This window comes from Macrosteles quadrilineatus, unplaced genomic scaffold (assembly GCF_028750875.1).
Source record: "Macrosteles quadrilineatus isolate MER2022 unplaced genomic scaffold, UCM_ALF_1.0 Scaffold_39__1_contigs__length_1060358, whole genome shotgun sequence".
In the NCBI taxonomy this organism is placed as follows: Eukaryota; Metazoa; Arthropoda; class Insecta; order Hemiptera; family Cicadellidae; genus Macrosteles; species Macrosteles quadrilineatus.
Genome location: NW_026542632.1, coordinates 253,935 through 272,527, shown reverse-complemented (window position 1 = coordinate 272,527; position 18,593 = coordinate 253,935). Strand labels below are relative to the sequence as shown.

The following is an 18,593-nucleotide window of genomic DNA, read 5'->3' as shown; positions in this document are numbered from 1 at the left end:
TGATATGGCTTGTTGACAAGCTAATAAGAGAAAGTATATGTCAGATTTTAGTACGGTGCAATTAGAAACGTTAATTGAAAATGTAAAAATACTGTACTGTTAACTTTACTGAGGTCTGCTATTCAAGCATTTTGTTGTCATTATGAAAAGTATCATTCATAAATTGTAGTGAAAGAAATTTTCTGGAACTCGCTCCAATTATTCTTGTTCTTGGGTTTTCCTCATACCGTACATGAAACACACACTCTCCCATGCTCGGCTTCACCTTGCATGTGAAATTTGGTGTTACGGTTTTGCCTCACATATAAAACTTCACACTGGAAAACGCCACTTTCGGTAGGCCTACTAGTAATGAAATATATTATTGTAAGTTTATTATAAAAAGATAATAATTTATTGGCAATTACCGCACCCCCCACCCCACAACCAGCAGTTAGTACCCAGTTGGTAAAGCCCACGACTATGAAAGTTATATTTATACCTTCACACACTTAGTACTTTTGGTAATATTTTAAGGTAGTATGAAACTGCACAGCATTACGCTAGGTTTGTATAACATAGTTTGCAATTATTGTCTGTGTAATATATGCATATTGATTTATTACATTTAACATAACATTAACATTTAATATTTGTATTGGCAACAGTGCTGTAACGTATAGTTCATTTGAATAAATTAATACCGTTGGTTGAACATTAACCAATCACAGATAGCGTCCTATTCCCCACCTGTCCTGTATGATGCTTCTCCTCGGCCTCAGTTGCCCGCTACCTACACCGGCTTCACTATGTAACACTCCATGATTCCTTTAATGTCAACCGGCGGTATTCAGTTCATTACAATGCGCCTTCTTATTTTAACCCCGGTCTTACAAGTGCTTTAAGTAGTGTTAAGAAGTTCAGTGAGTACGAACATTACATTTTGGCGACGAGGACGTTTACGAATTCACGGTGTTAGTGCGCAGTGTAAGGACTGCCACCATCGTAGTGTAACTAGTGCGTTATTAATTCGAAATATAATACTGTAGCGGTATAGTAAGGTATATCGGCTAAAGACGGTAACTACAAACATTTTACTTTATTTTTCAACCAACGGTATTAATTTATTCAAATGAACTATACGTTACAGCACTGTTGCCAATACAAATATTAAATGTTAATGTTATGTTAAATGTTATAAATCAATATGCATATATTACAGTCTGTTTATGATTATTCATTCAAATCATCAATTTTCTAAAGTTTGTATTTTGAGTACAAAAAGAGGTTAGCATTGCTTAGTAATTAATTCAATTTGTACAAGAAAACTTAAAAAGACAATTATTCTCACACATTTCTAAACTTTACATCTATCTACTTTCCATCTATCTACATCCATCTACTTTGCGTCTAGCTCCCGGTAACAGGTGCGAGATTTAAAGAAAATGTATACTGGCCAAAGGCGATATTTTCTCTTTTGTCATACATACAGTGAATGAGGCGTTTTTTTAAAATTTAACCCTTAAATATTTTATGTATTCACAAATAAAACAGACAAAGAACTATGAATACAACTAAATAAATAAAATTCTCAGCTTATTTCTTCATTATTTACTAAAGAAACTCACCTAAAAGGTCACTCCAGGTAAAGCGAGCTCTTCTAATGTAACTGGTAGCATAGTTTGTTTTGTAAATTATCTCCACGAATCCCAAGAACCTTGAGTAAACATTGATTACTATGTAATCAGACATAATCGCTATGCTTATAAAAGGCAAATATCACTGACTGAAAAATGATCACTATATCACAAAATATACGACCTAGAATTATTATCAAATTTGGTGCAGGGGGTCCTCGTATGGTGTGTAGGTATGCAATAATACGTAGTTTTACAAAATTTTATATTCAAGGGCGGCTTAGGAGGGAAGTTATTATTAGCTATTTCAGGTGAAATTTGACCCTCTAGCTTTTATATTTTGGTCTGTATAAGCTGAACCAATATGTATCTTAAATTTGATGATAAAGCTAGTGCGGAATCAACTGCAGTTTTTGTATTTATAGTTCTTTTCCATCACCAAAAAAAGGCAGTTCCCATTAAACCAAGATTATCAAACAAACTTCCTGTTTCCTTAAAAAGCAGCACCTATATTTTGTAGATAATAAAAATACATAAACTAGTAAAAGTGGATGAAATATGTACAATTAAGTGCTTAAAGTAACAGTAAGCACTTAATTACATTAAAGGAGTTATTGCTCATACTATTACTTCCGAAATACGTACCAAATAAAACACATAAAATTCAAAAAACATCGGGAATGTTCCATTCTAAAACTTTATTTTAATATAAGCCAAACTGTTGTAAAATTGTGATAGTTTTCCTTAACATGTTTGCTACCGACATGTTAAAAATTACATACCGTAAATATATACTCGACCGTCCTACCTATGCGCCAAAAAAACTTTACCATAGACCTCAATCCCAAACGTGCACCGCTCGGGCCAATCCAATACACCATCATACGTATAGTGTCCCCGGCTTATTTAACACGTTCACTGCTAAAAACCTTTATACAGGCGCTCCTAAACTGAGGCGAGGCTGGGCGGAGCCCCGGAACGCTATCTGAATCGGCGATCGCTATTGGCATTGAAATATAAGACAATTCACAAAAGACCAGTGGTGATTGTTCTGCGTTACCCCGAAAGTGGACGTAGTTCACTGAAACACCCAAAGGTAGCAGCACTGCCTGGATCAATAACCAGAGTCTTTGTAATATGGCTCGAGAGAAAATCCTCGAAAATGGGACAAAAGAATTGCCAGACGAGATTTTACGGGAATGTTTAGTACGGTACCAGCCTACACCAAAATAAAGCTTGCATTCTACGCTACAGGTTGGAAACAATTACAACGTTCCCCGGCAATGGCTGAGCTCACATTGAAGCAAAGTTGTTGGCATTGGTGAAGGACATGATTTCCCGCCCCGCACCAGTGGCGCCGGTACTGCGGGGCAAGAATTCCCGCCCCTCGCACTGAACGTGTTTTAAATGTGTCTCCGATCGTATTGGTCCATTTTTATGCCTTGATATTTTATATCAGTCTTTGGGAATATATGACACATATGGAACGCTTGGTCTTTTGATTTGACGATTGGTGTATTTAGTACAACACCATATAGTTGTTACTCCTGTTTTCGTTTTTATTGTATTTGTTCCCAAATGTTTATACTATAGCTACAGCTACAGTAACCGGTGGGGCACACGGGAGGGACTAAGGCTAACATATCTTGTAGTGTCAGCGTTCGCCGCTAGGACTGCTAAGTTGAAAAAATTTAAATTAATTTTTTATTTTTTGTTATAAAATTAACTTTTTAATTATAAAATATTGTTTTAAGATTATAAAATAAATTTTTAATTTTTAAAATTAAACTGTCATAACATAACCTAACCAACCAGACTTGCTGATAATATAAAAACCATATAAGAACAAAATCTAATTAATGATTACTTATAATTTTTAATTAATTATAAAATTAATTTTAAAATTTAGTATTATAAAATTAAACTGTCATAACCTAACCTAACCAACCAAACTTGCTGATATGAAAAATTTGTTGACAAAAAGTTAGTGCTGCCAGCGGGTTTCGAACCCCGGACCTCTTGAACACCAATCCGAAACGCTACCTACTATGCCACGAACGCCGCTGAAATCACTTCGTTTCGTTACGGTAATCGTGTCGCCTCAAGAGAAGACATTAACCACTAGAGATATGACGTCACTACACCTTTAGCCTTAGTCCCTTCCGTGTGCCCATTCCCTACAGTAACATCCAGGTGGTAACCGCGTGTTTCTCAGTGAAGCTGAGGTTATACTGTGTGTATGTTTGTTCTCTGCAGTTGTGTTTAAGTTGGTTTTGCGGCATTGGGTTTACGGCGCAAAATGGGACATACAGGGCTGCGACGCGGCTGAGAGGGCTCCTTGTTGCGGCTATTTGTATTAACTTAGTATTACAAATATGCGAATGCGACTAATACTGGGGGGGGGGGGAGGGGGCGCCACGACCACTTTTGCTCCGGGCGCCGCCAACCCTAGGGACGGCCCTGTGGGACAATCAGTCCATAGTAAAACTGCATTATAAATTTTTGCTATAGACCGACGGCTCACATATGTGCCGGTTTTAAACGGTTTTAAAACGATGGAAACAAACGCAATTTAGTATAAGTAACAGTGTTGGAAGCAAGAATATTGCATATCAATTGTTTCAGTTTTTTATTTACGGTCTGAGCTACTGACCAATTTACTACTTCCACTCTCCCAGTGATGTTCAAATATTATGGTCGGTTTTTTTTCACCCTACCGGTGCATATATGCATTTCTATTTATTTTTCTTTGAATGATAAATATCTCCAAATTTAAAGCATACCCTGTTGGAGTAATATCTCCAGTGACTTCTTCACTTGGAATGAAGGAGTATTCTGTGGTGTACGTAGTATCTGAGCAAGGTCTCTCGCACTTACAGCTCATAAACATGGGAGCAGTCCAGGCAGGTATATTGAAATGTTCACCATCAACTCGAGCATTCCTAAAGCGTTCTGCAACATATAAAAATAGGTTTATCTTTGAAAAACTACTTTATATAAACAAATGTGTTGCCTCCAAATTTGGATGTTAATGTTCCACAAAATGGAAAAGAAAATCATTTGGTGAACTAGAATCTTTTGTGATTTTCACTTTGAAAATAAATTGTTCAAAATAGGAGGTTACCTAACGAATTCACTTGCATTTAATTACATGAATGAATGCAAGCTGTAAATTTATAAAGTATTAAAAGTGAATTCAACACTTACTATTATTAATATCCAAGCATTTAAAATGCTGAATTCCGCATGTTTCAGCATATCCTGTTAACAAAACAGAATTAATTATGGATATCCGAAAACCTTAAATTAAAATGAATTAATATTAATAGACAGTGTGGAATATATTTCTCTAATGTTATGGTACTGTTTGTTAAAATAAATAAAACCTAGTGCTTTAAGAAACCTTTATGATTATTGCGGATGTTTTACATGATTAGTAAAAAAAGAGCACAGGACGTTTAAGTTAAACTTTGGTTCCTTTGGTCAAATTTGTTTTTGTTACAGATAATTTTATTAAGTTTTCACTAGAACCACATAAAAAAAGGTACGTACAGAAGAAAAGAAAACACACTTATGGGACAACCAAGCCTGTTCAGATCTGGTATGTTGTGCCGGAAATATAATAGTGACAAGCTGAGAAGAGCCTGAACACCTAGCACTGTGAGGAAATTCCTATCGCACAGGGTGTTGAAATGTGTCCTTGACACCTCTTAACCCTTCCCGGACCTGCCTAAGTCTTCTTGGCGATAAAGGACGGGTGGCGGATATATCTGCTTATGGTTTTTGATGTTCCGGGCGGGAAGCAGATATATCCGCCTTCTCTTCAGACAGACTGGCAGGTGCTTGAGCAATAACCAAATGTTTCACAGTACCAAGGCGCCACTTTCCTGCTCTCTCCATGGCTGTGCTCTATCCCGCACTCCCCCCTCTCTCCCGCTCCTTCCCCTCTCTTGCGCCTCCCCCTCTCCTGCGCACCACCCATCACCTCTCCTACGCTCCCCCCTCGACGTTTCGCGCTCAACACTACGTTGTCTTTATTTATTGTTTACATATTGTTCTTATTTATTGCCTAACGTTTTCATGGTCATTTGCTCAAAGACGTGGGGCGGATATATCCGCTGCTTTTCTACTCATGCGCGGACGGGTAGCGGATATATCTGCATAGTTAAAAACGAGTAAAAAATTATTTTGACAGTTATGAAGTGTTCCATTGTGTTTATTTTATGTATACTTATATAACAAAACACAAATAAAGAAAATAATTTTTTATTTTTTCCTTTAATTTTTTCTCGTTCTATGTCACGATTTCGCCCGTCCGGGAAGGGTTAAGTGTGCCATGGAGTGTATCCTACATTCTACTTCTAAAACAGAGTTAGATCTCTTCTCATTAACTGTCAAGAGGGGAATCATTATGCATTTTTTTATGTATTATCATTTTTTGTACAGTTATTTATAAGAATAAATCAACCACAGGGTTTTACAGCCGAACCATCTAGAGGGTTAAAAAGTAGACAAACAGCTCTTTATCTGAACTAAGTAATACGCTGTCTATGCTACTTTTATGGTGTACTGCCCCAGGTACTAAAAGAGTAAAACTTAAAGAAATAATTTTACGTTACAGTATAGCAAACGTAAATTACAAAAGTATATTATAAGAATGAAGGAAAATGTTGCTATGCATGTAAAAACTCTTTTCTCAAAATGCTACCCTACTTCCTCCTAAAGAAAACAGTAGTATAACCAACTTGTGTTTACTTACGGTTGAAATGGTACATGTAATATGGCAAACAGCCACATTGGCGATAGATTTCTCTTTGACGACATCTCAACATACATATATAGGGGTCTGTGATAGACATATTACATCCACGAGCAGATTCTGCAATTCTCGCAAACGTTTCATCCGTTCTGACCATATTTACCAGAACACTAATCCGTGAAACTGTAAAGTTTTTCCAGAAAACTAAATACTTGTGAGAAACTTCAGGATAAGAATTAGGGTTGTGCACCATGATCTGAAATGTTGAAAAATAGAAAAAGGTTATTTTAATTAAATTATAGATGTTAAATGTCCTGATATAGGAGTAGGTACCAGTAGTGTAAAATTTCCATTGGTGCTTTCAATTCCTCCTCCTCTGCAATGACCACCTTCATTTTGTCAACAGGGTTTTCCACCTTTAGTTTCCAGAATTGTTTTTTTTTATCTAGGTCCTACTACAGTATCCATAGAATACAAAATAAAATCCTAGCATATAGTGTTTGATTACCTTAGGTCTTATACCCTCAGAGGCAAAACGAAAAAAAAAAACTTCTAAGTCTGGGAAATTTGATGTATCTGTAATTGCCTAAAATCATGCCTGCAAGAGGTTATTACCAAAGTACAGTTCTTGAAATATTTGTAATAGGTAGCTCTACTGATGCAGTAATGATCATAGCTTTCCAGACAGTCTACATTAATAGCAATTTTGTCCACAGAAGATGTAATACTTACTGAATATCCTCTGGTTTGCAGATTCGTTTTGAATATTTCAGTGTCAAGTGATTTCAGAGCAAAAGAGAGGCCACTGTCTCTTCCAGCAGCATTATTGCGAAGACATTCTAAAGTTCCGTCAGATTTCTCCTCAGGAGGGACCCTAGGTAAACTGACAGAAAAAGACAAAATGGTCAAAGTTTATGTTTATACTAACTTTAAAATGTCAAATCCAGGCAATGGTCAAACTATTTGTTCTCTTTGTTACGTGAAAATTTTAAAATAGCTAAACATTGAAAGCTTGCAAAGTAGTAACGACATGTTCTCCCCTATGGTGTTAAAACTAGAAATATGGTGGATGAGATAATATATGCACCTCGTATGTATGTATTTTAAACACGTAATACACTCAATTTTGTATTCTCCTTTTTATACACATTTTATTATTTTGTTGTCAAGAGGTGCAGCAAAAATTATCTATATTGAAATTCAATAGTGCCAGGCCTAAAGAGCATTTTTGAATATAACCTGGTTCTTATGTTTATAAAAAACCCATTTAATATAGTCAATATGAAAAACTTAAGTCTGTGTTCTTAAAAAAAAACAAAAAATACACCAGTATCTTACTCATCTGAGCTTCTGTCAGCAGTTCTGCTATTGAAAGAGTAACAAAATCCTTCCTCGGTCATTTGCTTACGGAAAAGTTGCCGGCATTTGATCATTCTTCCTCTCCATTTGCAGTTTGAGATCATTTCATTAATATTGGGCCGGACCTGAAATATAATCATGAAAACTTCTAAAATCCTCTGCAGCTAAATATTGTACAGTCATCTGTTTGAACGTGTTCATACTAGTCCTAGAGTATGATGTACGTACAGCTTAACAGGATGTGAATATGTAAAGTATGTGCATATTCAGTATAGCAGGTTCAGTATAGCAAGTATGTGCTGTAAAATATGTAAAGTAAGGAATCTCAAACAGACCTGCACAAAACAAGTTCTAATCATGGCCTATTATGGCCTTGTTCACCCCCACCTTACCTATGGAATTAGGTTATGGGGTGGTTGTTCCAATCGAGATTTTGAAAGGGTGTTTATACTCCAGAAAAGAGCCATCAGACTTATTGCAAATTTAAGTCAACATGAAAGAGAGACGTGTAGGCTTGCTTTCAGGGAGCTTGGAATCTTGACCCTACCTTCCCTTTACATTTTGGAGACTGTGGTTTATTGCCGTTTCCAACACTTACCAATTCAAGGCAATGCTATCCACAGCTATGGAACTAGAGCAAGGGACGATTTTCGCACTGTCCAACACCGCACAGCTGCGTTTGCGAAACTCCCTTCCCAAGTAGGTGTCGGGTTCCTTAACGCTCTTCCTGAGAGACTAAAAAGCCTGGAGAGTTCTCATTTGTTCAAAACAAGACTGAAGAGAGAGTTGACGAATCTTGTGTTCTACGGGGTGGATGAGTTCACTAAATACCGTTGGAGTTGAATTGATCACAAAATTTTCTTCCCCAGGGGTTTAGTTAGATTTTAGTCAATGTTTATTAAAATAATTACTGTTATTTCTTTTAATAGGAGTTTATTTATTGTTATTAATTAATAGTTTATTCATTTACTGTTTTTACAAAGTATATATATACAGATTTTATAAATAAACACCTACCCAATATCCGACCTTAGTTTACACAGCTACATGTTATATTTTATCTTATTTGTTGCATTTTTTGTATTGACTGACGTTTGCTATACAATGTACAATTGTCAAAAAGCAATAAAGAGATTATTATTATTATTATGTGGTAGTGGTTTGCCTACTTCTCTTTCTCGGCTCCCAGTGAATTTTAAATTATTTTTGATCCTTTGTAACTATACAAGCAAATTTAACTTCTTCTGGCAAATTCTCATTTGAGTTATGGGAACTAGGAACCCATTTAGATTTTCATTAAGTGTATACATAAGAGAACTTTATAATGACCCAGATATTATAGCAATGGTAAAGAGCAGAAGATTACGATGGCTGGGACATGTATATAAAAGAGATGATAACAGGACGATGGCCGCTAGGATGGCCCAGATTAAGATAGAATGACCAAGTGAGGCAGAACCTCAGGAGGTTAGGAGCAAGTTTGGAAGCAGCAGAAGACAGGCAGCAGTGGAGGAGCATTGTTGGCGAGGCCAAAAATCACTTGGGATTTGTGTGGCCATAGGAGTAAGTAAGTAAGTAAGTAAGTATACATATAATCCAATGAATCTAGTAGATCTAGATTCATTAGGCTAAATAGGTAATAATTAACAGTTGTATTAGTTTTACGCTACATTAAATCTGTGATGAACTTACTGTCAAAAACAAGTCGAATATTTCTTCATTGGGAATATAGCGGAGATTGTTGTTGAAACGCTCCATATAGAGATTTGGGTGATGGAGAAAGGGGTATTTCATCAGATCCATTGCTAACACTGAGTGAATAAACCTTTCTTTTTCATTTGAGGGCATATCCTTCCTGTAAACAATTCTAGACGTAAAAACGCTTAAATTATTATAAAAAATTAGAACTGTGCATATCCTTAGTGCTATATCTCCCTTAAGGGTTATAATGCAGGAAATGAAACCTAATAATCAATTAAACATTTTAGAGATTATCTTTATGGAGATTTTACTTTTCCAACCCCCCCCCCCCTCCCTCCCATAGACCCCCCTTGCACACCACCACTCCCTTGCATACACCATCAGTTGATAGACCTTCCTTTCGTTCCAACACGTGGTCAAAGAAAAAAGAAAGTTCCATTCAAGAATGTTCCTTAGATCCTTTGATTTTAGTCGGGGTTCTCGATTTCCAATTTTTATTAAGAAATTATCAAATTATCCAATTGTAAATATCTTACTTGGCATTTTTGGACAGTGTTCTAAGTTCTAGGTATTTTCTAACATTTCACATCCAATATCCGCTATCGATCCATACTATAAGCCATACATCATTTTGTCGTTTAAGTCAACTGAGTCCTTAAAACTTAAAAAAGTCGAAGCATTTCTCTTTGTTTCCAGTTGCCAGGGTCAAATTTTCCTTTCGGTGTTTACAACAATGAGGAACACAGAGTGGTCACACAAATTTGATTTGGTCTAAGAAAAATCTGTTCCTACATCTCATTTGGCACTCCTTGTCGTTGGACTATAAATTCAATAACTCTGCTGAACAACGTAGCAAAAGTGACAAAAGTAAATATTTTTAGATTTCAGAAAACTTAAAAACGTCTGCGCCGATGTCAACACAGCCAGTGTCCCGCTTGTAGGTGTGAATTCCCGCACAGTTTTCAATCTCGAGAGCGCTGCCAGGCTTTGTATTTTTAAGAGCGAAATATCCCACACAGCAGAGAAAGTAATTTGAATTGCTGATCTTAAAAAATCTCAATTTCACAAAGTACGTCGTTTGCAACAATGTTTGGCAGGGATATTCAATTAATTATGATGTTTTCTAGCAACCGGTTGACATTAAGGAAAATACTAGTGTTTGGGTCATTCCCTAACAAAAAAACAACCGTTAAGCTGACAAATTATCATCTCACCTTATGCCCTTCAAATACTGGAACAGTTTTGAACGCATCACCTTGCTGTTGGAACAGATTGTGACAGCTGGGAAGTCTGCATTCTCTAGGCTGTAGTTGGGGTTATCTACAATCAGCTCCACATTACTGTGGGTGACATTAGTTCCGAGCACGTAAACATGCCGGGTCAGAAGTACGGTAGCAACCACAATCAAACATCCCCAGAAAACTCTGTAGTCAAATTAAAGATACCAGATTAGAAACATGGTAACGTTATATTCTTAATGTGAGTCTGGCATTGCAGGCTCATCAAAGTTAAAAACCCATAAGTAGACGCCCAGTGATCAGATGCAGATAATTTAACTACTGTTTTTAATTTTATAATGTTAAAAAATTATTTATATCAAAGGGGCCTGTGCACAGATTTGTACATTTTAATAGGGCCCAAAACTTGTTTCTGAGGCAAAAGAAATATAATGCAAACCTTTACCTTCCAAGGATTACTTTGTTAACTAAAGAAATTTAACATTCAAAGAAGTGATATTGTGGAAATATAGTTTTTTTATCACAGTAAAAATACATCTAGACCTACTAATTTACAGTATTTAAAACATGTAAATTTTACATCACTGCAATTAAGAGTGATTTACCCACCACTACAAATCAGTCAAAAAGTAACCTTTCAAGTCCATTTTCTTAAACTGTTATGTTGTCTTTTCTTTACAATGTTAAAAAATCAAGTAATCAGGTGTTAAATATATTACAATTCACATAAAACTGTTTTTATGAAAGTGAGTCATAGTCCAGTCAACGAAGCTGAATGAGTGGGAAAAAACGGTGTAGTCCCGGATTTGTGCACAGTTGTAGGGGATACCCTCCTGAACAACATACTAAAAGTCCTGACTGATGGGGTGTGAGCTATGGGGGGGAGGGGGGTGTAAATGCACAATTTTTCGGTTTTCTGTAAATATCGCGAAAACGGTGCCCTCTAGCGGTAAAATGTACGGATACAAAAATGAAGAGCATTAAATTTCCAACAATAATGTTCATTACATCGTGTTCCTAAAATCAACACTTAACGAGATACATGAGTCATAAAAAAAAAAACATTCTGAGTAACTAGTATTATTGTGGTAAAGTGATTGTTTTATACCACATCAAGTTATATAAACTGATAAAAATGTGCTAAATACTCGTCTATGCAGTACAGCTGTTAAAAAATTGATGGGAGAGGAAGTCGGGCCGGACTGGAAGCTGAGAGACCAACAGTGGTAACCATAATAACATACTGTAATATTAAAACTAAAATACCCCCGCCGCAGCAAACCTGCAGACTAAGCGAATTTCCATTTGACTGATTTAATTTACACTGAAATTTCTACTTAAAAATATAACATTTATTCCCGATTTAAATAGAATTAGTTTAACAAGTACTTAGGTTTGCTGCATCAGGGAGGGTAAAACTTATTTTGTAAAATGTTAATAGTTAGTAAGAAATAAAAACATTCTCAAAATTTGATCAAAATATGTTCATAAACAATCAAACTACAACAGTTTACTTATTCTCCATAAGAATAACATGGGAATTTTAAATTTACAATTTTTTGGAATTTTCTCCGTAACCATTAGGCGCATAATAACGCTTCAATATAGTAAATTATTTGTTTTTTTAAGTTCTACAAAATGGTTTGGAAAGAAATTGCTAAATTTTTTGTTTTTTGGGTCAAAAATGGGAAAAACCTATTTTTACCCCATAAAACCCCCGTAAACCCCCGTTCCCATGGTCCGATCATGCTGGATCGCGAACTCGTTTGAATAAACGTAGGTATACACGTTTGTACCAAATTTCATCAAAATCGGATCATTTTTGCTCGAGTTATCGTGCTAACGGACACATATATATATAAATATATATATATATATTGATATATATATATTGATTTTCAGTTAAATCTATATAAATAACATTACGTTTAATGAGTACCTAGGTTTGCTGCTACAAGGAAAGTAATAAAGTGTATTTTTTTAGTAAAATAATAATAGCTTAGTATAAAATAAATAAACTGGCCAAGTTTGATCAAAATATATCCATAAACAAGCAAACTACAAAATTTCACAATATTCTCCATAAAAATAACATGGGAATATAAATTTACAATTTGTTTAATTTTCTCCATTACCAATAACCGTACAAAAACACTTTGATATACTAAATTATTTGTTTTTTAAGCTCTTTAAAAAGGTTTAGAGAGAAATTAGGAAATTTTGTGTTTTGAGGGTCAAAAATGACAAAAACCATTTTTTACCCCATAAAAGCCCCCGTAAAACCCCGTTCCCATGGTCCGATCATGCTGGTTCGCGAACTCATTCAAGTTTATCCCGCCTTACACCTTATATATATATATATATATTAATAAATAATATATAAAATAACATAAGTACCCTTTTTTTATATTCTTTTTTATTTAATAAAACACAAGATGTTTCGTCTCTTAAGGACATTATTTTCAAGTGTGTTAACCTAATTAAAAAAAAAAAATGTTATAAATAAATACAGGTGTTAATAATAAATACATATATAAAAATTTTAACGAATGGTGTTTTTGGCCTCTGGGGACATCAAAATGAAAAAGTAAATCGGCCCCGGACCTAGGTCTTACTGTGCCACCTACGGTAATAGCTACTTCCCTATAGGGAAATTCGCTAAAACTTAGATTTCACAAACAACCATCAAAATGAATGCTATTGATTTATTGTTTATTATTTGGTTAAATTAACGAACTTACAATCTCATTGATAGGTTAATTGATATAAAAATTAATCACCTTTCTTTTGTCGACTTCTTAGCGCTCACCACCAATTCCAAACCATGGACTGAAGAGCTCGTACAAAATTCCTTGCACAGTTTTCTCATTTTATATTTTAAAACATACACGTTTTCACTGCTGTTTACTAACTGTGACAAATAAAAAATGTGATTTCTCTCTCAACGGTTCCAAAACATGAAGCAGTTCCTGTTATAAGTATTATTTCATTGCACAAGTCTAGAGTGCTAAAAATGTAGCTCGAAGATCACAGATAAAACTGTCAAAACAAATTGCTTGGTTTTGATTGTGCCTACTGAACTGACAGAATGATTGTTATTTGACAGGCATCCATTAGACTAGACAGTAAAAGGGTGTGAAAGTTAAAACAAATTGAAATTTGTTACACTTTTTTTATTTGCTGGTCATGCTAAAAGTGTTAAAAAATAATGTTGTTTGATTGGTGTTTTCCCACATTGCTTGTTGTTCAGTTTACAGTAATCTATAAAAAAAACAATACTCAGAATACTTCGAGAGTTTTTTTTAGTTTAACTTCCCAGAAATGTTGAATAAAGGCTCAGTTTAATTAAACCAAAATGTTTAAATATTTCTGAGGTGGTCACATCACAAGTAAAGTCAGAATGGCAAAAAATTAAAATAGGTGTGCCTCAAGGTTCGATTTTGGGACCTCTTCTATTTCTTATATATATCAATGATCTTCCAAAAAATGTTTCCAATAATCTAATTCTGTATGCAGATGATACTACTGCAGTAGTTAAAACAAAAAACAATGAGGGATTAAAACATAAAATTGAAGAAAGCCTAACCGAATTGGGGAAGTGGTTTGAGATCAATGGATTGAAAATGAATGAAGAGAAAACCAAATTTGTAAGATTTTGTACACCTCAATCAATGGCACTCACTGATCAATCTCAACCAACTGATGATAATGTAAAATTTTTAGGGCTATATATTGATAAACACTTGACCTGGAGTAAGTGCATTCAGTCGGTAATTGGAAAATTAAATTCAGCCTGTTTTCAAATGTTATGCTTAAGAAATTCTATAGACCTGAAAACTTCTGTCATGCTCTATTATGCTTACTTTTATTCAATAGTTCAGCATGGAATTGAATTTTGGGGGTTCGCCTCGGAAATTGAAAAAGTTTTTAAAATTCAAAAAAAGTTTATAAGAATTATGACTTTTTTACCATGGAAATCTTCGTGCAAAACAGTTTTTAAAGAATTGAATATTATGACTATTCCAAATTTGATTATTTACAAAACATTGTTAGCGGTGCATTCAAATTTTGATGACTACATTAGAGAAAACTTTGACCACATATATAACACTAGATTTAAAAATAATTTCCAATATCCGAGACACCGACTGAAGCTTGTAGAAAAAACACCTAAATACATGGGAAAAAAAATTTTTAATAAACTACCCTCAACTCTAAAAAATGTAATTAATAATAAATCTTTTAAAAGCAGCCTTGCTGATTTTCTGATTAGCAAAACGTATTACAGTGTTAATGATTACCTCAATGAAACTAACCAATCAATATGACTCTATTTTGTATGACATAGAAACTAATTTTTTTTTCTGTCATCGTTTAACTAATTTTGCCAACTTGTTTACAAACATTTTTTATGCATAAGACATATTGTTGTACATTAGGTTAAGTTAGTAATAATTTTGACAATGTCATCTGTTTTTTAGCTGTGCTATGATTTAAAACGTTGATGTGACAATTTTTTTTTTTTTTAACTTAATTTTATTTTACAATCTGTTCAATACTTTGAACAATTAGTAAAAGAGATAATATAAATAAGTGTCTTGACCAAGAATCTTCCCTGTGAAAGATCTTGCAAAATTAAATAGTCATGTCATAACTAAAACTATACAAATCGGTATGGGAGTTCTAGAACTTTCACAATTTTCAGTCTGTTGGGAAAATCACTATTGTCCAGCAAATTAACGGCTATATTGTTCGGGTGGGTTTCGAGTTTTTCTTGATAGTTCTTGCTAATTCTTGTTATTTCTTCAATTACTGTAGGTATTCTGAAATCTTCATGGATTGTTCGATTCGAAACAAACCACGGAGCATCAACTATTCTTCGTAGCGCCTATGACTGAAATCTTTGAATAATTGCTAAGTTGGATTTACTTGCCGTTCCCCAAAGCTGTATCCCGTACGTCCAAATAGGTTTGATCATAACTTTGTAAAGTGTGAGTTTATTGGTCAACGAAAGCTTAGATTTTTTGCCTAGAAGCCAGTTGAGTTTACGAACCTTCAAGTCCATTTGTTGTCTTTTACACCAAATATGTGTTTTCCAAGTTAATCGTTTATCCATGTGGAATCCTAAATACTTAACGCTGTCCACTTCTGTCAACGCTATATTGTTCAAAGTAACTGGAGGGCAGTTTTCTTGTCTCAGCGTGAATGTTATATGTAAAGATTTTGTTTCATTAACTTTAGTTCTCCATTTTTTTAGCCACAGTTCGAAATCATTCAATGTAACTTGCAATTGATTTGAAGCATCTTGAGGATTTTCGTGAATGGAGAGAAATGCAGTATCATCCGCAAACGTAGCAACCGTAATATTTTGGCCCACGGGGATGTCGGAGGTATATAGTAGATATAAAACAGGTCCAAGAACACTGCCTTGGGGTACTCCAGATTGAATAGGCTTCAAGTCGGTTAAAATTTCTTGAAATTTAATCTGGAAGAATCGTTCATTTAAGTAAGATTTTAACAAACTGTAAAAAGAATGGGGGAGCAAGGATTTAAGTTTATACAGAAGTCCAGTGTGCCACACTTTATCGAATGCCTGTTGTACATCCAGAAATGCAGCAGAACAGTACTTTTTTGTTTCAAATGAATTTTTAATGATGTCTACTAGTGATGTGACAATAAAGAATTATTTATTTATTTATTTCATCTATTTTTGGCTATCAGAAGGAAATTATGTGGGGGCTAACCACTCTGAAATAATTAAAACAAACAGAAATAATAATCTATAAAAATAAAAAATGAATCCCTTATTTAAGGTATTTCATAACTCGAGAACCAGTGCACCAAATTGGATGATTCTTTTATTGTTGTGTTCCTTATTGCCAGGGGTAGGTTTTTATGAAAATTTATAATCCATTCAACCCTTATTTAGTAATTGGATTTAAAAAATTCAAAACAATATTGCCTTTACACTTAGCAAAATGGAAAATGGAGGAAAATGTTTTCATTAAACTGTGGGATACAATAATCCAACGAAAATAATCAACCTGGAGGCAAGTGAGCGCATTGAACGAGCTCCTGCCAAAAGGTGAGTGAGGGTAGAGAACTAACTTCAACCAGGACGTGATTGAGCGATGCAAACGAGCTCATCTTGAGATTGAACGAGCATTTGACATAAAATGACAACCACATTTAAGACAGGACGTCTGTCATCGGGCCAGCTAGTTTTAAATAAAACTATAGAAGGACGCAAAATTGAATATACTGCCGTTGCAGCATACCAGCAGACTAAGAGAATTTCTGTTTGCCTGATTTGATTTTCACTTAAATTTATTTTAGTAACAAATTAGTTTAATGAGTACCTAGGTTTACTGCTAGAAGGGGTAAAAAAGGGTGTTTTTTGTAAAATATAAATAGAACTTAGTATAAAATAAATACATTTTCCAAGTCTCAAAGTCTATCCGTAAGATCAAAATATATCCATAAGCAAGCAAAGTACAACAAATTACTTACTCTCCATAACAATAACATGTAAATTTAAAAATTAAAGTTTTTTGAAATGTCTTCATATAATCATTGGGCGCGTAGGCCTATTTGTTTTTCAACTTCTACAAAATGGTTTGGAAACAAATTGCAAAATTTTTAAGTCTTGAGGATCAAAAATATGTAAAACCAATTTTCACCCCATAAAACCCCGTTCCCATGATCCGATCATGCTGGTTCGCAAGCTCATTCAAGTCTATCCTGCCCCACACCCTCAAGCCAAATTTCATCAAAATCAGACAAAAATTACACTCAAGTTATATTGCGTTCATGAACACACACACATACGCAATATATATAACAATTGAATGTATAGAGAAGTGTTTTTGGCCTCTGGGGACATCAAAATGAAAAAGTAAATTGGTCCTGGGCCTAGGTCTTACCGTGCCACCTACGGTAATAGGTACTTAGCTTAAATTCACTAACAGCTTCCTGTATTAATGGTTCGTTTGTAGTTATTCACAACAGAAACAGAATGGATCATCAACATAAACAAATTCAAGAGATTTAAGAGAGAGAGAGAGAGATTCAATAGATTTATAATGTCATTCAAAGTAATAAAATACAAATAGGTAGTCAAAACTATGCTAAAAATAAATCAAACCAAAAATATTATATAAATAGGCTAAATAAAAATGTTAACCATTGCAATTGCAAACCATGCTGAAATTGTTTAATCTCACACAGACACAGCAAACAAAGCGGCAAACCATGCAGTGCAGTTATGGCAAAAATAAAAAATAAATAAAATTGTGGTAGATACATAATGAGCACATAGAAAAAAATTACAATATTTTGATACATTTGGACTTCCACAACAACCAAACACTTTCCCAGGAGAGCATTGTAAAACTTTATACCAGTAACAGGAAAACAGTTATTAGTTTTTTACTCAATCTATTTTGCTACTTAAATGTACATTGCTTCTATTTCTAGTTAAATATGAGTGGACATCCTTGTTGCAAACAAAATCCTCTTCCACGTCCTTAATAGCTAACAAAGATTGATAAATATTCACAACAGTCATCCTAATGCAAAGTGCAGTGAACAAATGCCTATAATGCTCCATAGATAGTGAACCTGACATATTACCCGGATAGCCTTTTTTTATAGAACAGTATACTTTGCGGGGAGTGACCCCACAGGAGTGTCCCATATACAATATGGGCCTGGAAAAAAGAAACGAAAGCAAGTCTCAGAAAGTTAAAATGTACCTAGTTCAGAGGGCAACTTCCTCAAAAGTCTTACAATATTATCAGTTGAATAAACTGAATAGTTCACAAAAACTAATTTTGAAAAAAACGAGAACATTCTTTTATGGACCCAGATGAGTCTCGAACCCGGTACCTTCGCCTTTTGAGCCTCATACCTCTGAGCCAT

At 34.6% G+C, this 18,593-nt stretch overlaps 2 protein-coding genes across 2 annotated transcripts in view; both read right to left on the bottom strand.

Annotated features, from left to right (window-relative positions):
• LOC129005877 (glucose dehydrogenase [FAD, quinone]-like) overlaps positions 1–4,447 on the bottom strand; it is a 20,496-nt gene extending 16,049 nt beyond the window's left edge. Inside the window, exon 1 of the mRNA XM_054434909.1 lies at positions 4,400–4,447. The gene's annotated coding sequence lies outside the window, so the exon portion shown is untranslated. The remainder of the gene's footprint in view (positions 1–4,399) is intronic.
• LOC129005851 (pickpocket protein 28-like) lies at positions 3,879–18,593 on the bottom strand. The gene is made up of 9 exons (XM_054434869.1): positions 18,583–18,593; positions 10,650–10,859; positions 9,427–9,589; positions 7,714–7,859; positions 7,108–7,258; positions 6,376–6,631; positions 4,824–4,877; positions 4,400–4,568; positions 3,879–3,963 (listed from the first exon to the last, which is right to left on the bottom strand). Exons 1-9 carry the CDS (start codon positions 18,591–18,593, stop codon positions 3,879–3,881), a joined length of 1,245 nt encoding a protein of 414 aa, XP_054290844.1.

What these genes read in the sequence shown, in the direction of transcription:
- LOC129005851 (XM_054434869.1), bottom strand. An exon ending in TATTCGACTTGTTTTTGACA is followed by an intron (nt 7,860 to 9,426) that starts GTAAGTTCATCA and finishes ATTATATTTCAG; the next exon opens with GTCCGGCCCAATATTAATGA. An exon ending in GGAGATATTACTCCAACAGG is followed by an intron (nt 3,964 to 4,399) that starts GTATGCTTTAAA and finishes TAATACAAATAG; the next exon opens with CCGCAACAAGGAGCCCTCTC.